Consider the following 20683-nt stretch of genomic DNA (forward strand, 5'->3'; position numbering starts at 1 on the left):
ATACTTTGTGCCCATGTTACAGATGATGAGACAGACAGAGAGAGGTTACCACAGCTTGGAATTGAGATACAAATCCAGCTCTGCCTGATTCCCAAGCCCAGACTCTCAACACTGGTCTTAAATTGAACATGGGTTCAGTTGGGCTGGTCAGAATCAAGAGAGACCCGTCCTCAAACAGGCCAGTGCATCTGCCTGATTAGACAATCAAGTTAGAAAACTTGACTCAGCGTGATTTCTACTGCAGGGAGGAATAAATCTTCCCCTGTCCTTCCAGGTTCTGCTAGCTGGTCTAATCATTAAACCTCCACGAGACCAATTAACAAGAGACAATCACCAAACTTAACTGCAGACCTGTGGGAACCCCACATACATGAGAGAGTCAGCGACCCCCTTATAGGAGCGGCTCAGAGACAGAAAGCTAAAAATGAAGTATAAATAGCATTGTGGGCTAGGGGAGAGGGTTAGGTGCCCAGGGCTTCAGAAGGTAGGAGGGTCATTCTCCCATCGATAAGAGGAGCAGATGTTCAGTAATTAGGTATTTGCCCTGCTACAGAGACAAGTCAAGAATAAATAAATAAATGGGGACATCTCTAATGATAACCTTGATTATGGGCCAGGCCCCCAATTTAGATTCTCCTAGATAGGTGAGGGAGGGGGCGGAAGTTTCTCCTCAGCCACAGGTCTCAGTTGCCTTTGGCTCAAAATAATCCACAGGGTGAAGTAGCAAATCTTGGGGAGGCCTGTTCTGAACCACTTCACTGCAATGCATGATTAGATAACAAATAAAAGGCATATAAACGTGTCTACAATGGTGGCTCTGTGTTACACAACTAATATTATATGGCACCTTTAAAACCATGAAGAGTGTTGGCCCTGGCCGGTTGGCTCAGTGGTAGAGCGTCGGCCTGGCGTGCAGAAGTCCCAGGTTCGATTCCCGGCCAGGGCACACAGGCAAAGCGCCCATCTGCTTCTCCACCCCTCCCCCTCTCCTTCCTCTCTGTCTCTCTCTCTTCCCCTCCCCCAGCCAAGGCTCCTTTGGAGCAAAGATGGCCCGGGCACTGGGGATGGCTCCTTGGCCTCTGCCGCAGGTGCTAGAGTGGCTCTGGTTGCAACAAAGCGACGCCCCGGAGGGGCAGAGCATCGCCCCCTGGTGGGCAGAGCCTCGCTCCCTGGTGGGCGTGCCGGGTGGATCCCGGTCGGGCACATGCGGGAGTCTGTCTGACTGTCTCTCCTCATTTCCAGCTTCAGAAAAATACAAAAAAAAAAAAAAAACCATGAAGAGTGTTCGTGCCAAACAAGATACACAACCTCCTGCAATTTGTGGGAAAATGACATTCCTTTCTGACATTGCAAATCAGGCGATAGTCTCCGTAGAAAGAAAAAGTAAGTTCATGTAATAAGGGTGAACACACATTTGTTCACAGCAATGACCCAGTGGCCTTTGCTGGGTGTCGAAATATCGCAACTTTTATACGTGAGAGGGAACTGAGAAGTCCAACTTGAAGGCCCGCGTTTCTCTATGGCACATAAAGTTCCAGGTCAGATCTTTAAGTAAGCGGGATCAGGACCGCCTGTCTTTCCCTCTCAGCACCCTCCCTTCCCTGGTAACAGGAGTCTGGACTGAAATCAGACACTGGAGCTCAGATGAATTATTTAAAAACATGTGCCTTTATTACCTTTCAACCTTCTGCCAATAAAGAACCATAAATATATATGTATATATATTTAGATGTAAACACTCCTGGAAATTTTAATATCAGAGGTTGTTCAAGCCTTTTATTAAAGAAAATAACACCATTTGGGAAGCATTAAATCTTTTCAGGGACATCAGAACAAATAAAGAAAGTTGACCAAGCTAGCCCTAGGCCATTGTCTCGAAATTACATCTACTGGAACTTCTTCCCCCGTGGCCGCTGTCGTGTTTATCTAGTCTGGATGGTGAACTCACAGCCTTGGTTGTGCAGGACAAGCGTGCTTGGCAGGAGGGAGGTGAATTCAAGAATAACAATGAGCCCTTTAAAAGGGTCCAACTTCTTCCCACCCGGATACACTGGGAGCCGTTCTTGCTCCGTCTCCTTTCGGACTGTGTGCAAGTCTGTGACTGCTTCCCCCTCCACTTTGATGGGAGACTGACTGATGATGTTGCATTTCTTGGAAGGCCAAGGTCAGCGTGCTGTTCGTTTCTTATATCATTACAATGGTTTAATTCCGGGGACAGTACCCGGCAAGAGAAAACAGAAGGAAGTAAACGTGGAAACCTGCCCATCACTTTTCTGTCGACAAATCGGAGACTGTTTTGTTTTCGGTATTTCCCTGTGTCCAGAGAAGCCCATGCACCCTGAAGATTCACACCAAAAACAAGACAACAACAACAAAAAATGTCAGGACCTCCTCAGCTTTCTATCATTGGTTTTTAGGTTGGTCTACAGGTCCTTGGCCCCCGGGAGGGTGCTGTAGCAAGCTTGCCTTGTTTATTTCTGAATGGAGAGTAGGACCCTTTGGTGGCATGTCTCCACCAAAGAGGAACAGGAGACACAACCGTCAGTTCCCAGGATGCCTCCCTGGCCAGTCCCTTCAAACCGAACCCACAGCTTTAAACTCAGACCGCGTCCGCACTCTGAGACTTAGGCACCCCGGATGCGGTGGACGTCTCGCTGGAGAAGGCAGAACGTTCTCAGGATGGTTCTGGGCCATTCTATGAATGATGCACTTTGCTTATATCTAAAACCGTGCGAGGATCACTGAGACTTTTAACACTGTGACACCTCATTGGCATTCTCTCTTACCCGTGACCGCCACCCAGCCCACTGCATGATGGGGCTGTGCCAAACAGCAGCCGTCCCTGAAGCCCGACGTGGATGAAATCAGGTGGTCATCACACCCAGAGGCTGCTGACCGAGACGAAGTAACTACCCCTAAGATGAACCCAACTGCCCTCAGAGTAAATGTGAAGAGAACAAGTGTGTGCTGGGTGTCTACGGGATGAGAGACATTCAGGTTGACAATGAGAAGTTAGTGTCTATCTCCTAGTCTGTAAACTAGGACGGATAAGGCCACCTGCTTCAATGGGGTTTGTGTGTGTTGAGTGAAAATTACACAGGAAAGCATCTAGCATCGTCCTACTGCCCTGCTCTCCTTCCCAATTCCCTTCTCTATTCTTAAAAAGAAATTAAAAAAAAAAAAGAACTAAAATAAGACATCATCCACCAAATCATTATCGACATGGCCTTCAGGACCAAGGCTCCTGGTCCACCGATTTGCTGGGCAACCCATGAAGCAAGTCCCAGGCACCTAGAATGTTCACAGCGGGCGGCGTGGCTGCTACCTCCATCAGCCACGATCCAGCTCAGTCACATGGACGTGAACCTGGCCCCATCAAAGGGTGAACATGTGCTGAGGAAACACAGAAAGGGGCGACATTGATCACCCTGGAGGTGGCAGGTGAGGGGAGGCGGAAGGGGTCGGAGAAAACGTTACAGCAGCATCTGAGCTGTTTGTTCCTTAACGGTTTTCCGTGGGGCTGCGAGGACCCCATTCTCTTACTTAGCCTTCGCTGCAGGAACCCAGCGTTTGCTCTTCTGCAAGTCACAGAAATTATACAGAGGAAGCTAAGACCAAAAGAAAGTCAATACAACCCATCATCACACTCCTCTGATCGGAAACAGAGAAAAGACTCGTAATGACTATGTCCACACTCCTCAGACCTCTTCATTTCCTTTCTAAAGCAGTCTCATCCGCAGATGAATTATGCAGGGCTGGACGGGACCTTCCATTCCTCCACTCCAGAAAAATAAACAAACGTGTTTATGTGGCTGTACGATTCTTACAGCTCAGTGGTAATGCCATTTCTGATCTGGTGTAGGGTCTGAGATGTCAGCTCGCTCTCTCTCCTTGCCCAGAACGCAGCCAAAGCTTATAAACCCGGCGCTGGAGAGTTCATTTTTCAGCCCCAAGCACATTAAGCACATAAATCATCTCTGAGAAAGAAGATAAGGTTCCTGGATTTCTATTTTGTCTGGCATGAAAACCACAGTTCAATCTGTGAGGCATTATATTGTTATATCCATCTGCCGAGCACAGAAATCACTCTCAGAGAGTGTAATTCTCAAAGCCTTTTTTTTCCTTTTTTCTTTTTTTTTTTTTAGTGCAGTAGGCAGAGAGGGTTGTTTTTCCATACACAGGTAACTGCAAGCAGGCTCCTGTCTCGGACATTTATCTCCTCCCTGAAAAATAAATGGACCTTAACATGAGGTCCGAGTTCTGAAGGGTTACCTGCTGCCCGCCACTCAAGAGAGAGAAGAGACAGCCCTGGGATTGAGCGAAGGATTTGTTGGGCCAGGTCGCCTGCAGCGGTCCTGAGCTGGGGTGCAGATGCCCTCTAGTGGTCATGAGCCATACCTTGTGCTGAGAGCAAGGAAGACGAGGTTTTCCACAAAGGCTCCTCTGATCAGGAGTCCTGGGCTGGTTATCTGTAGCATTGGGTCATTGGCACCTAATGTGAAATGCGGTGATGGCGGTGGGACTTGGTGTGGCTTCTATAAATGGCAGCCGGCCTGCCGTTGTGTTCCAAAGGGACAACCTGGGGGTTTTGCTTAGCCCTGCATCTCTCCCTGCTCTGACCCTGAACCCTGGCAAGCGAGAGCCTCGAGGAGTGTTTGCTGAGTGACTAAGTGAATGGATCGAGTTGCTAAGACATGTGTTCTGACTGCGCGCCCTGTGCTTGATGCTTGTCAGAGTGCATGGGTTCTTTCCGCCTTCTAAGGTATGTTTGACAGGTGTTCATTCCTCCCTCTGCCATCACTTAGTGAACCAGAAGAGTGAGCCCGACTTGAACATGTTGAAGAGGAGGACTTATGGTCCATGTATCGGAGGGCATGGTAATAAGACCTTTGTGGGTAGAAGAGAGGGTCTAGGCTGGTTGTTCAAGAGTGAAGGTGAAGGAAGGGAAGGGGGGGGTCAGAGGATAAAGCAACCTAGTAAGTGGTTGCCACTCTAGCAGGCATCCCTCCTGACAGTGCCACCCAGGGCCACTAGCAGGGGCTCGGCTGTGAGAACGGACAGCGGAAATGAGCCCGCTCTACCAGTCCCTGTGAAAATGACATCAGGGTCCCCTGGACTGTCCACCCCACAGCTTCTCCCTGTGCTCTGCGTAACCCCAACAAGGGCAGGTCTCCATAGTCTGTAAAGTCTGGACCGTCCCTGAAGCCTGTCCCTCTACCAGGGATGGATGTGAAGGGGGACAGAGCTCTATTAACCAGACGGTTCACAAAAGGAAATCAGTAAAAAATGCGGGAGAGAAGGACACGAGCCAGAGGCAACGCTGGCTGCCCTGCTCCCCACGCTTTCCTGTGGGTGACCTGCCAGCCTGGCCTGGCAGTGGACGAGATCCGGGCTGGCGTGGTGGAGAGGCTTGGGCTTTGCAGACCCACAGACCTCTGGGCTACGCCTCGCAGGAGGTGTGTGTCCTCTTAGGCATGCTAGCTTATTTCCAGGGGCTCATGCCACCCCACTGTAAAATGGGGCACGTAAGCACGTGTGCCCACAGGGCTGTTTGCAGATTCATCAGAACAAAGTGCCAGGGGCCTAAGGTGGTACTGAGCTGGAGTTGACCTTCAGGAACTCTTAGGTACTTAACCTGATGATGATGCTATTGAGGGGGGAGGAGAATGGGACCAAACTCTTTGGAGGGTGTTCTCTGTACTCATCTTTCTCCTCCCAGCAGCTTGTTTCCTCTTGAAGAGACCGTGGCGGGGGGAGCGGGGGAGCCAGGCGGGGCATCAGGAACTAGACCTGCTCTAGGACAGGGGTGAAGGGGAGCTGGGACCTGGACAAAGTCAAGAGTGGGTCTGGAGTCCCTGAGGTTCACGGGCCCCAGACACCCCCCCCCCAGGCCTTTTCAGGAGCAGATTTGAACATGGAATCCAAGTCCAAAGGTTACATCTAACAGGCTATTGGGTGGAGAATTAACTGTCTGTTTTTGTTATAGCATTCACACATGAGCGTGCACACACACACACACACACTTGTCCCAGTCTATTCTAGTTCCCGTTCCCTACCACCTCTACCGAATCCTCCCTGCCACATTCTACTTCTTGGAACTGGCTCCCAACATAGCATTAAAACACGACGGCATTGTCAGGGGGCTGAGCTTCCCTGCTGTCTGTGCGCAAGAGCCGGTCAGCACGCTGCACCTTCTAGGACCATGGCGTCCACCCCCACGTCGCTGCAGTCGCTCTGTGTTTACCGAGTTCCTTGATATACATTTCCACTCTTTCACCTGGAACAGAATTTAAAGGACATGGTTTCCAGTCCTCAGAAAACGCCGGTGTTGAGACGCCCTCCGGAATGTCATCATTGCTGCCAAAACCTCCCGGCAAAGTAATATTGACAGAGCCCCTTGGTGCTAAAAAGGATGTATTTGCTGAGTGGTTTTTTCTTTTTTAATATCAAGAACTTTAACTACATTACAGTTAAAATCAATAGAAACACAACCTTTTCCACCACACAAAATGAGATTCATTTTTATTAGGAATCCTTTTCTGCCCTTACAGTGTCATCATTGCGAAAGGAACCGGGTTGACTTCACTTTATTGAAAGACCATTAAGGAAACAAACTCAAGCTCATTTAAATATTGAAGCTAGTGCATTAAAAAAAATCAATAAAGTAAAAAGCAGCTAGGATCGCTTTGTTTAAACACTTCACGTGTGAGAATCATTCCAGAGTCAACAATTTCAGCAAACTTGGAAACCTAGAAGGCCTGCCAGGAAAGGAAAAAAATGCTTTTTATTAAATAGAGGTAGAAACCATAAAGCCCTCAACTTTAGCCTGATTAGACATCTAGCATTTACATTTTCTCTCAGCATTTTCAAAATCTTACCTGGCAAAGAACCATCATTGATCAGTGAATACCATTTACTTAGAAAATCATCAGCTCCTAGGGTCAGGAGAATGACAATGGTAGAGAGCAGAGTTTTGCTGGTTGTTTTTTTTTTTTTTAATAAGACACACAGAATCAGGCACTTGTGATGGGACATCCTAGAATTATAGGTAGTAAGAAAAATTTCTTTCTAATAACACTGAGCAGGGTAACTTGCCCATAATGTTGTATAATACAAATGTGCTTAATTAAACTGAATATTTACCACTGACTCTGGGGACTTGGATTAGACTCAGGAAAAAAAAAAAGAAAAAAGACCTCTTGGTGCCTCAGTTTCCCCATACCTGACTATAATAATATCCTTTTCTACCTCCTTTCCTAAATAGGAGGAAAACAAAGACGATCCTCACAAGCTTCTGCAGATTCTTCCTCATAAACTACTGTATTTTTCACTCCATAAGATACACATTTTTCGGCCTGACCTGTGGTGGCGCAGTGGATAAAGCGTCGACCTGGAAATGCTGAGGTCGCCGGTTCGAAACCCTGGGCCTGCCTGGTCAAGGCACATATGGGAGTTGATGCTTCCAGCTCCTCCCCCCTTCTCTCTCTCTGTCTCTCTCCTCTCTAAAAAAAAAAAAAAAAAAAAAAAAAAGATACACATTTTTCTCCAAAAAGTGGAGGGGGAAATGCCCGTGCGTCTTATGGAGAGAAAAATACAGTATTTTTTTTTTACATTCAATATTATTTTATATTAGTTTCAAGTGTACAGCATAGTAGTTAGACAATTAAAAATATGGTATTTTATTAAATATTTTAACACTCCATTTGGTTCAGAATATTTTTTTTCTTATTTTCCTCCTTAAAACCCTAGGTGTGTCTTATGGTCAGGTGCGTCTTATGGAGTGAAAAATACAGTATATAATGTAAATTACAAACTTGAGCAGTGGTGTTCACTTGGAATCATTTTAGAGTCAGAATGGTCCACAGGGGCCATGAATTCCAACCCCTGACCTAAGTTAGAATCACCACCAGCCCCTGCCTAACATCAGCCAGATCTAGAAAATATGCTTCATCTTCTTTTGAAAATACCGTTTATTGCAGTTTCCTCGTACAGAACACAGGAGTGTTACATTTAAAGCCTGTTTCTCCACTCTTTCTAGAATGCCACCTCACCTGCCCAGGGACATTGTTAACTAACAACAGTTCTCCATCTTCCTTATATCCTGGCTTGTTCCCAACAAGCCAACAAACACGTGACTGTTTTTCTCATAAAACAGAATTTCCTCCTGGCCCCACTTTCCCCCATTTCTTAGTTTCTCTTGGCCATATCTATTTTTTAAATGGATCATTTCTTTCTTTTTTAATTTAAATGAGAAGAGGGGAGATAGACAGACTCCTGCATGCACTCTGACTGGAATCTACCCCGGCAAACCCCATCTGGGGCCGATGCTCACCACCAAGCTATTTTTAGCACCTGAGATGGAGGCTCTATGGAGCCATCCTCAGCACCCACGGCTGATGCACTTGAACTAATTGAGCCATGGCTCCAGGAAGGGAAGAGAGAGAGAGAAAGAGTAAGAGAAGAAGGGGTGGTTCTGTTTTACAAAAAGAGTAAGAGAAGCAGTTGGTCGCTTCTTCTATGTGCCCTGACTGGGAATTGAACTCAGGACTTCCATATGCCGGGCCAATACTTTACCACTGAGCCAACCATCCAGGGCCAAAATGACCATCTCTGATTTTATTTTTTCCCCTCATTTTCTTTGTTTTCTTCCTCCCTTCCCCCACTCATTTCTTGGCTCTCCTTTATTCCTGGAAAACCAGTTTACAGTTTAGAAAAATGGGCTTGCCTCTAGCTCTTCAGGAAGATAAACCATGAGAAGTGATTCTGCTGATGCTAATTATGTTCATTACTATTTGAACCACCCATGACACGACAGTTATTAAAAGGGCCTTAAATATTAAAGTGCATAAAAAAACAAAGAGCTAAGTTCATACTAGATGTCTAAGAAGGAAATTCGAGTTCAAACCAGAAAACTGGTTCACATATTAAGTTTTTAGGCTTTAGTATCATCTTCTGAATTCTCATGTAGGAGTCAAAACCCAAAATGAAAGTCCTAAGTATCTTCTAACCAGATTCTTAGGAAAAAAAATTAGAGTATTTGGGCCATGAGACTTTCTCCTCTCATTCATTGATCTTGATAAAAATTATACAATTGATTGATAAAAAAATTCAGTTTTTGGTTTTTTTTTAAGTAGTTTTTAAAAACACTTTATGCTTAAAGTAGTATTCAGTGTTTTTCCAGTAGATGGAGTATTAGACTCAGAAAAGTGGATCTACCTCTGAAAGCTAACTTTTTTTTTCTACTATTTTGAGAGATTTTTTATATACTCACACATAAATCACTTTAATGGGCTCACTAATTCTTTTAACTGCATCCATACCCCAGGATTTCAAATGCGCTAGGAGGAAATAAATGGTGACTGATTGCATTACCATAATAATGACTGCTCAGCGACCATGAGGAAGTTCTTGCAAGCCCTCTTGTTATAAAATTGCTTATCAGATCCGAAATGAAACCTCCTGACGTCTCTGAAGGGGAAATAATGCACAGATACAGCGAAGAAAGCTCTGTTTCTTCAGACCTTTGGTTCTCAAGCCTTATGCGCCCCTGGGAAAGAGCGTTTTTCATGAGTTTGACACTGGTTCAAGGCTGATGCCTTCACTTCTAGTCTGTGACCTTGGGCAGATCACTAGCTCTCCCTGGGACCTCACTTCCTCTTCTACGTTTGTGAGGGGAAGCAATACACCAGCTGTTTTCTAAGGCTTCCCGTTGCCTGAGTTCTCCCATCTGAACCTGACCTTGATGTAAACGTTAGCTCAGGGTGGAATGTTGGGAGCCGAATTTGCTGATACCTAAATGCATAGGGGAGGACAGCTCTTGTTATTGGACCTGAAGGTTAGAGAATTCTGTGCCTTAGGGGGCTTCCAGGGTTGGGTCTAGTGACAGAGTGAGTTGAGTAGGTTAGATCAGTGTTTTTCAACCATCAGTTCACAGACTGGTCCACCAGAAATTCTGTGCCAGTCCGTGAGAGTTAACCACCCTGATGTTGTATGAAGATTATAGACACAGTGATCTTAGTTGGATTTGCTTATGTACAGGGTGATTTCTGCCTTAGTGTTCCTGAAATAATCCTCCTATTTTCACCGGTCCCACCCACAGGAGGACCACACAACCGCTGTGCTGGTTCAGCCCCCGCAGGTAGCAGAGAGGTTCCGGGGTGGCCAGGCTGGAGCTGGTCTGGCGTTGCTGGACGAGCAAAATGCCAAGTTCCAGAATGCAGATGGGGGAGCAGGAGCTCAGCAGCCATGTGTGCATGTGTGTGTGTGTGTATGCATGTGTGTGCATGGGTGTATGTGTGCATGCATGTGTGCACATGCATCTGTGTGGGTGTTGTGTGTGCATGTGCATGTGTGTATGCATTTGTGTGTGTGCATGCAAGTATATGTTTGCGTGTATGCATGTGTGTGCATGCAGTGAGAGGCAGGAGACCTTTGCAGCATGTGGGCCACATGAGGGCTGCACAGGGTCTCTGCTTTCCAGTGGAGAGGTCTTATCACCAGGCTATAAGGTCACACAGGGATCATGCTGTGTGCCTGTGACACAGGCAGGCTCCACAGGATGTCCACACTCAAGGGCAGACCCGCTGCTACCTCCCCTCCCCCAGGCCAGCACTGGAAATTTCCAGAAGCCCTTCCCTCCTACAGTGTCCCTCCAGTGCCCTCTGCTGAGAAAGCTTAACCCTGTGCTCACTTTAATGGAGAAGAAAGGAATTGATGCTTATCCCAGAGCATGAGCTGAAGGGTGTGCTCGGAGCCGGAGCCGGGACTTGTGTCCCAAGGACAGGGACGGGGAAGAGCTTTTTCAGGGCGCGCTCGTGTTGGGAGGGTGCTCAAGAGCCGGGCTACCTTCCGGACTGGGTGTTCTCAGGGAGCAGGGCAGCGCGGTAGCAGGGTATTTGAATCACTTGTATCGGGCAGCCAGGAAGAATGGAGCAAGATAAGTTGTTAGACAAACGATCTGGGTGAAGCGGATGTCTGGTCATTTTTTGTTTGCACAGGGTTTTCTGGTTTTGTTTCGTTTCTTAATTTTTTGTGGGTTTTTTATTGCCACTGTAACAAATTACCACAAATTTAGGGGCTGGAACCACCATCAGTGTACATCACAGTTCCAGAAGTCAGACATCCAAAATGAGTGTCACTGGGCTGATTGCCCTGAGGGTCAGCGGGGGGGTTCCCGGACAGGCTCTCGGGGCAGCCTGTTTGCCTCTAGGAGTCACTGGCATTGGTTGGCTCAACCCAGATAATCCAGAATAATCTCTTTATCTCAAGATCCCTAATTTAATCACATCTGCAGCTTCCAGAGCTGCTTTTCCCTTTCCTACCTGTGCACTTGAACTCAGCCTCTTCCCACAGCCCCACCCCCGACTTGGGCACAGAGCAGGAAGAATGGGTCAGGAGGCAGCCGCCCCTCTCAGCACAGGGAACGGTGGACCAGACGCCTGGTCCCTCCCAGCCCTCCCTCCCCTGTCCTCCTCTATCAGGCACTTCCTCAGGACTGGGCTTACTCCTTAGGGACCTTCAAGGCTTTCTGCCCAGCGCCAGCGCCAGCGTACAGCAGACTTCTCACTTCAGTTGTTACTGGAGAGTTGCCTAACTGAACAAGCACTTTGGATTAGAGTTCTAGATCATTGCTGATTGAGATGCCTGCTCAACGTTTTTTGTTTTTTTTAAATTAATGACTTCCCAAACGAATTAAGTCTTGGAAATGTTTGGAACATTTAATTAGGTCAGTGAAAATCAAGCAGGCTCACTGATATGTTAGATGACAGTATCAAGATCCAAAAACTTTGGCTAAAAAATAAAAAAAATGTAATATAAATAAATGTAAATGTTAGTCTCTGGTTCATCAGTTGCATAAAGAGAGGAAGCGGAGGAGCTGAAAGTAACCGACAGAGATGAGCTAAGAATCTTATTTCATTGTGAGCTCAGGACAGATAACAGATCCAGAAAAGCCAAGTCTGTCTGGTCTGGGTACACAGTGACAGTCCAGGAAAAGGAAGGTATTTACGCTGTGCGGGTCAGACCCCATCTGAGGACCGACTTCACTTCTGGGGCCAATGCTGGGACAATGGCACTGACATTTTTTTATCAAGGACCTACTATGTGCTCAGCACCGTACTGGTCCTGAAGATGCAAGAAATCTAAACATCTGAACCTAGAAACTGGGTGTTTTTTTTAAGACCGTGTACTAAAAATAAATAAATAAAAGATCGTGTGCTATATATATTCATAACATGGGATATGGGTCATTCTACTGGGTCCCATCCAATTTTTGTAAAAAAAAAAAAAAAAAAAGAAGAAGAAAAGAAAGAATGTATAGTGGTACCTTGAAATACAAGTTTAATTTGTTCTGTAACCGAGCTCATAAGTCAGTCAACTCATATATGAAACAAATTTCTCCCATTTAAAATAACTGAAATAGATTTAATCTATTCCAGCCCTGTGAAACATCCCCAAACCATCCTAAATTATGAAAAAAGACATGTTTTTAATTAAGAAACACACACGTGTACTTTACCAATGCATAACAAAATATATGAAATAAAAGAAAAACTGTTATTTAGTACTGTATTCTTACCTTGGAGACAGACGAGTGCTGCTAACGGAGGTGAATGGCAGAGGAAGAGGGAGGGAGAAAGGGATGCAGGCACTGTAGACACGTAAACTAAACACTTTCTTTACTTAAAATGAAACCACAAAAACTTAATTTTAAAAAATGCACTTTCTTAACTTTAAACTTAACCTAAGCTTAACATTCTGTATTTTTCATTTAATCATCACCTGTTTTTGCCTTTTTGGCTGCACTTTCGGCACTTTCACTTGCAGGACTTTTGAATAAAAATCTATCCAAAGAGGGTTGCTTTTGCCTGCCTTTTAAAATGTTATGGAAATGTGACAAACAAGTGTCATTAAAAAGTGCTGAAGCAGGACCAGTTGAAACTTTTTCTTGGTGTTTCTTTACAATGAAACTTGAAAGCTTCTCCCACTTTGCCAGCATGTCTTTAATTTCACTTGTAGAAATCACTTCCTCCGACTCTACCTCCTCCTCACTAATCTCTTGCAGAAGCGCCATATGTTGATCATCTGTATCTCCTTCAACTCCTCAGCTGAGAGTTCCTCCTCATATTCCTCAACAAGCTCATTTATGTCACCCTCATTTACTTCCAGACCCATTGACTTTCCGAGGGACACAATCTCCTCCAACTCTTCTACCTTGGTCTTGGTCTCTGGTTCGAATCCTTCCAAGTTGCTGTCTGCAACAATATCCAGGTCATAACTTTTTCCATGCCGAGTTCAAGGTTCTTCTTATAACCTCGTGCCATGCCAAGTCAATAATGCGTAAACATATCACAATGTGGTAGTGATCTTTCCAAAACTCTCAAAGGGTTATATTTGTATTCTCAGTCACCTCAAAGCAATGGCGGAACAAGTGCTTTGTGTAAAGCTTTTTAAAGTTGGAAATGACCTACTGATCCATAGGTTGCAAGATTGAAGTCATGTTGGGCGGGAGGTAGAGGACTTTCAGGAATTTGAACTCATTGAGAATGTCATCTTCAAGACCAGGTGGGTGGGCTGGAGTATTTTCAAGGATTAGTAATGCTTTCATCAGGAGTTTATTTTCTTGAAGATATTTCTTCACTGCAGGACCAAAGACGAGATTTACCCATTCAATAAAAAACTGTCATGTAACCCATGCCCTAGCATTGGCACACCACATAACTTGAAGTTTTTCTTTAAGAATCTTGTGAGTCTTAAAGGCTTGAGGATTTTTGGAATGATACACTAGCAATGGCTTTACTTTACAGTCACCGCTAGCATTTGCACACAATGCAAGGGTCAGACGGTCCTTCATGGGTTTATGGCCTGGCAGCTTCTTCTCCTCTGCAGTGATGAAAGTCCTCTGGGACATTTTTTCCAAAACAATCCTGTTTCCTCACAGTTGAACACTTGTTGGGGGATGTAGCCTTCCTTTGTGATAAGCGCAGCAAAACGTGCGATGTACTCCTCAGCTGCCTTAACATCAGCACTCGCAGCTTCACCATGCCTCACCACCAAGTGGATGCCAGATCTCTTCTTGAAATTTTCAAACCAGCCCTGACTTGCTTTCAGTGTATCTTCTGCTGCCTCTTTTGAGGTTGATGGTTCTTTCTTCTTCAAGTCGCCATAAATAATACGTGTCTTTTTGCATATTACAGTCTCCATCACTGTATCTCTTGCCAACTCTTTCTCTTTCACCCACACCAGCAGAAGCTTCTCCATTTCTTCATGGATATTTGTCCTTAATTGGGACAGAATTGTAGTTCCTTTCACTGGATTTGCATTTTGATGGCATCCTTTTGTTTAAGGATGGTACAAATTGTAGATGTATTGCTGTCATACAGCCTTGCCAGTTCAATCACTCATACACCATGCTCATGTTTTTCTATTATTTCTTGCTTTACTTCTATCGACATCATTCTCTTCTTCTTCTCACCACTGTCCTTTACACTCACTTTCTTTGGCCCCATGATAGCACACAGAAAAAGTTAATAAAAAATGCAAAAATGATGCAAGAACGAGTACAGCGCACAAGATTCGACTTGATTCTGCCAGTAACACGTGAGAAAAAATGAGATGCTGGTGGTGTGCTGCTGATACTGGGTCCGTGTGCCAACGCGCCAACTAGCGGCAGCTTCCCGAATCACAACTCGTGTCTTGGAATTTCACTCGGATCTCAAACAAAAAAATGGACAGAGTCACAGCTCGTTTCTTAAAGATTTGTATGTTGGTCTGCTCGCATCTCAAGGTACCACTGTATATTTAAAAATTAACATTTGTTATCAGCAGCTGGGTTTTTATTTTCCTGCAATTCTATTTTTCTATAATGAACATGTATTGTTTGTATCATTTTTAAGTTCTTTAACTGGATAGATTATGTTATAGGAAGTAGTTAAGGGGAGACAATCACTGAAAAGCATTGTAGAATCACCTATTAGTTACATTGTCATTTTGCAGTTGGCTTTTTTGACAACAGATACTAGTAGAGGGACAGCAGCAGTTACCCATATGTGCCACTAGATGGAGCCAAAGCAGCTCCTAATATTTAGCGGCAAACACCGAGTGGCCTTTGCTACAAAGCCAGCTTTCAAGTATTTCAGATTCTCTGGCCAGAATCAGTGTTTTGTTAATATGCACTTGAAATTATTTACTAAAAAAAAAATCTTTTCAAAACTATAGTCGAACATGCCAATGTTTGCTTTCGTGGTGTTTTTTTGGACTTTCATTACAGTGTTATCAGATACACACCCAGGCACAAAAAAAGTACAGTTCTGCGGGCCAGAACTTCCCAAAACCCTTAGACGTGATGGCTCCTTGACTCTTGCCCTTGACTTTCTCAGTGGCCTCTAGGATCCTAGTAAACAATGTCAAGGTCCAGGGGCGGGCAGTCGCTCATAATAAAGACCATTCCTCCAAGCGGCCAGTTCTCAATGTGGGGGAGTGGGACTAGCCCTCTCCATCCCACTGTTTTCTGCAGGACCCAGGGTCGGGTCTGCCCCAAGTTGCTCCTTGCAGGCGGTTCCCACAGGCATGCCCGTGCCAAACCGGGCAGTGACACAGGGTCTTCCGCTGACGCATACCCTCCCATAGGCTTACCTCCGCAGGTGTTGAACTCCCTCCAGGGAAAAGGAAAGGTTACAAAGAAGCTTTTTCACAGGTGGATACAAAGAAGTCCAGAAAGTTCTAGGAGCTACCCGGTCAGGGAAACACAACCAGATGGTGTTGGTTTTGAAGTCAGTTAAGGCAGGATGAGCCACATGGGGACACAGAGGACAAGTCCTGTGATTCTGGGACAGCCCTGCTGGCACTTGACGTGTTGGGAAATGTAGGCAGCAACATGCATGTCTCCCACCTCCAGGAGTGGGGGCTGTTTCCGCGGCCGTTTCCCCACCCTCTGCAGCCGCTCCCCCACTCTGAAAGGGCAGCTCTGCCTGTGGGAATGTCTGGGTCCTCTTTTGTCTTCAATGTCCCTGCCCTGTGGCAGAAATGAGAAATTACCCTCATTTTGATAAGCAATAAGACTATGTGTATTTACCCAACCTGAACCTCGGCATTTGAATATATATTCATATATACAATATAGATATTCATATTTATATTTGAATAGATATATGTTGTGAAGATCAATATTGATAGAAGTTGGTAGTATAAAAAGGTGAAGAAAACAAGACAGTAAGGATCCTCAACAAAGGTCATTGCTGTAGACGTAGCATTGTCTGTCTCAGAGGTCGGTGCCGGAGGTTGACTCCGGCAGATTTTGTCCCACTAAAATGAACAAGGATCTTAACCCAGCAGGTGAATTATCCACAGAAAATATGCCTGAACTGGGGCACAGCTCATAAAGAGTCTTCATTTACCAAGTTCACATTGTTTTCAAATAACCCAGAGAAGGAATAGCCAGACTCCTGATATGATATAAGATACCCTGAAACCAAGGTTCTAAGAGTGACGTCATCCCCCCACCCCCCCGCAGAAACGGTTTGATACCAGGGCAGGAGAGTGACTTTCTTCTAAAAGAGACTCTTGTTTTCTCCCTGCAGCTTGACCATTATCCTTCTGTGAGTTACCACCTGCCAAGTTCATCTGACACCCTGTTCAACTCTCCCAAGTCGCTCTTCCTGGGGAAAGTTATAGGTAAGACCGCCGGGCCAGGTGCTCACGTCCTGTACTCTAAAGCTGCTAAATTCGCCTTTGAAACAGAGTCTGTGGTTGGTGGTTGGGGCAGCTACGTCAGTAATGGTGTTGGAGCCAGTGTTACCCGGTGTGTGTCTCACCATCTGGTTTTTCTAAACACAGGTGTCTGATGATAATGGCGTTGAAAGAACATAGGCTTGGGAATTGGTGTCTTAGGCTGCTAACACAGAATAGCCCAGGCTGGGCAGCTTAAGCCACAGAGACTAACGGCTCACAGTCTGGGGCTAGAAGTTCAGGATCAAGGTGGCGGTAGATCTGGTATCCAATGAGGATCCACTTCCTGGTTTGCAGAGACAGCTGTCTTACTGTACCGTCACCTGGTGGGGAGAGGGAGAGCGGGCTCTCTCGCCTCCCTTCTTGGCGGGGGGGACCTCTGGATTTGGGGAAGAGGGACACAAACATTCAGCCCACCGCAGCAGGTGATGTTTGAATCCAGGCTCTGCCTCTCGTTAGCATTGAACCCTCAGACACGGAACTTGAATTTCCCAGAGCCTGGGTTTTCTCACTTACAAACTGGTGGGTTCGGGGGCAGGGACACAAATACGTTCTTGCAAGTTGTTCTCTCTCTACGGGGAGTGCATCTTTTTGTTGTTGTTGTTTTTAAACTAATCTGTTTGCAGCCTCGCCTAGCATGTGGTCAGTGCTCTGAAAATATTTGAGGAGCTAATGCCATGCTCTGTTTTGTACAGAGCTCATAACATCTTAGGAACTGTCTCCAACATATGGTCTGGTACGTGAATGGAGAAAGTAATTAGCATTTTTTTTATGCTGGCTCCGTGCCAGTCATTGTGGTGTATGTTTCAAGTATAGTACTTTCTAGAATGCTCGCAGCATGACCCCAGACCACTGTTAGCCCCATTGCATGAAAGACAGAGCCAAGGCTCAGAAAGCTGACGTTATTTTCTTAAAGCAGCACTATCGACACGTGGGGTCAGATGGGTCTTTGTCGGGGAAGGAGGGGACTATCCTGTCTATTGTAGGATGTTGAGGAGCATTCATGGCTTCTATCAATTAAATACAAGTAGCATTCCCTCCACCCCAGTTGTGACAACCAAAAATATCTCCAACCATTGCCCAAAGTTCCCCAAAACAGCCAGGTCACCACCAGTGGAGAATCCCTGGCTTAAAGTCCCGCAGCAAGTCACTCGGAGCTGGGTTTTTAAACAAGAGATGTATATTCCTAAAAGCTAGGTCCTGCTTCCTGATGACACCTGCGTCTTTCCCAGTAATGGGGAAGCCAGGAGGCCATCTGATACTCTGGAGATACAGTCTTTTTCTCCAATCAAGGGAGCCACAGTGAGGACTGACAAAGTCATGCGGTGCCTTGGGGAGGGTATGGCCACCTCTTGAAGCCAGTATTTCTTAAAATTGGATCATTTGGTAGGAGCAGGATTGGTGAGAAATATTTCCCTTTGGAAGCAACCTATACTTTGGTGAGAAACAACCAACGTGCATTCACCAACCACATAAATGTTTATCAGTGCAGGCAGCTCGACCTTCACACAGATTATCCTGTGTGCTCCAGCAAGGTTCTGACACCCCCTGAGACCAGTGCCCCCATGCTGTGGCTTAGCTTGTCAGAAATGGAGCCCATCAAAGCAGGCAAAGCAGGTAGCTCTAAATAAATAATACGCCTTCCTGGGAGCTCTCTGATGAGCACCGCTTGAGAAAGGACCCACAGACCGGGGGGGGGGGGGGGGTACCGACTCAAGGACAAGTGTGACCTTTCTAAAGGGAGTGGAGGCAGTTTATTCTAGAAATAAATGCGTGGCCCCTGCCAACCAACATCAACATTTTAGAACAGGTTGTTATGTTTCTGTGGCTTCCGAGAGGAGAGTCAGGGCCACTGGCCACAAGCAAAGCTTCACAAAGTAGAAATTTCACCAGCACCTACGCCTGCCCATTTTTTGTTATTCACTGGCTGGGTGATGCCATCGACTTTGTGTACAGAATTTTCAGCAGCCGACCTAATGGTCTCTCCAGAAACCTTTAAGTCAAGGAAGAGAAACATAACAGGAATCCAGAAGCAGGGTCTTCTGTTTGCTGATGGTTTTTTGGAGCTCCCACCCCCCACCCCCCCACAACAGTTCCATCAGTGCCTTGGATAAAGACACAAAAGAGAATGTTTATTATGTTTGCAAATGACTCAAGGCTGAGAGGGATGGTTTAATAAGCTGGATGATGGAAAACACTTCAAAAGCATCCTGACAGGCTTGGAAGATAGGGTAAAAATAATGAGATGAAATATTATAAAGATAAACTTAATTCCCACGCTTAGCCCCACCCCACCCCGCCCTAAAAAAAGTCACATAAGTAGAAGATTGAAGAAAGAGGTCCTGGAATCCCAAAGTGGACGCCCGGCGCTGGTGTGATGGAGAGTCTGATGGGCGCCAGCACCAGGTGGTGAGTAAGTTTAAATAAATACCAATACGTGAAAGACAGGATTGTGTCCTGAGCGGGCAGTGCACTCAGACCTCAGCTGGGAGGTCATAGCCCATCCCCGGGCACCTCGTTTTAAGATGGATATTAATCTCTGAGGAGAAGACCAGACAGACAAAGACCCATATAGGAAAAAGAAAAAGACCTGGGGATATTTCTCCAGAAAAAAAATATAGGATTTAAGAGAAGAGAATCCCTTTTTGATCATGGACAGCTGTTACAGGAAGGGGGGGGGGGCAGGCCTTGCAGAGGTTCACCCCGCAGGACCGAGATGGACCAGCGACAGAGGGCGATCTCAGCTCCCTGGGGGCAAGAATAGCCTAATCATTAGAGCTGTTAAAAGCCTGACCAGCAGTGGCACAGTGGATAGAGCATCGACCTGGGACGCTGAGGTTCCAGGTTTGAAACCTCAAGGTCACCAGCTTGAGCGTGAGATCATCGACATGATCCCATGGTTGCTGGCTTGAGCAAGGGGGTCACTGGGGGGAAAAGTGACCACTGTTATGAGATTGTGGACTCTCCATCATGGAGAATATTCAACAAAAGCTAAATGGAGATTCCTCCTGCACGTAACGTAGAGGCATTTTCTGGATTGAGTGAGACCAGATAAAACCTTAAACCTTTGATACAATAAGATTTATGATGGAAGTCATTTTTCTCTTCCTCCTTTTTTTTTTTTTTTTTTTTTTTTTTTTTTAGCGAGGGATGTGATACTAAAGTAGAGAAGGTTCTGTTCCTCTTGAGAACCAAAAGGGTAGTTATACTCAGGGCTCCTTGCTCTCACCCATCATTTACAATCGTGAGTCGGTAGGAATTTAGAGCGACGTCAGCACGCACTCCTCGTCACATCACTACATATTCAATGTGATTAAATAGCCTCTGTTTTCGGGGTGGCAGTGGTCAGCTCCATTTTTTCATTTTTGAACGTTAAAGCTTGAGCCCTCCCTTTATTAATTTCTTCCAGCTAACGATGTGTGCCATCGTCGTGATTCATACTAATATAAAATCATAAGGAAGCCAACCTGTTCTGTGATTTAAAAAGGCGTTCATTTCTCTGTGTCTATGTGAGAAGCCATGTGGGGGAAAGAGGTGGAATACTAACACCGAGTCGTCCTTGCTTTTGTGACCATTGCCGTTTGTCAGCGGCGGTGATAGAGGGATCAGATTATACGTGAATGTCTATCCATTTGCATTTCATGTGTCTTGTAATCATGCTGGTGCCGGATCCTAATGCCTTCCAAACTACCATTCGTCAAAGCAGCTCTTGATAGTGGATGTACCTATTGGCAGCCACTTAGATGATGTCTCTGATGATCTGAAGTATGAACATCATGATCTGTTGATAAGAAGTCCTGATGCGAGGGTGTCCCAAAACTTTCTGGGACTTTGGCAAAGGTTCTCTGGAGCTATTCCAACCTTCCGCCCAGCGTGCGGTGGCTTAGCTGCTTCTGATTTCACACAGTTCTGTGGCCTGCGCGGGGGCCCTTCTGCTTTGTGTGGTCTCAGCTGGGGC

General features: G+C 45.8%; 1 protein-coding gene across 1 annotated transcript in view; it reads left to right on the forward strand.

The window, feature by feature from the left end:
- The window catches only part of CNTNAP2 (contactin associated protein 2), a 1332419-nt gene that overhangs the window by 1252654 nt on the left and 59082 nt on the right, over nucleotides 1-20683 (forward strand). Inside the window, exon 21 of the mRNA XM_066262524.1 lies at nucleotides 16578-16671. Within this exon, the coding sequence (XP_066118621.1) occupies nucleotides 16578-16671 (94 nt within the window). The remainder of the gene's footprint in view (nucleotides 1-16577; nucleotides 16672-20683) is intronic.

The sequence above is a fragment of the Saccopteryx bilineata genome, chromosome 2 (genome assembly GCF_036850765.1).
Source record: "Saccopteryx bilineata isolate mSacBil1 chromosome 2, mSacBil1_pri_phased_curated, whole genome shotgun sequence".
NCBI lineage: Eukaryota > Metazoa > Chordata > Mammalia > Chiroptera > Emballonuridae > Saccopteryx > Saccopteryx bilineata.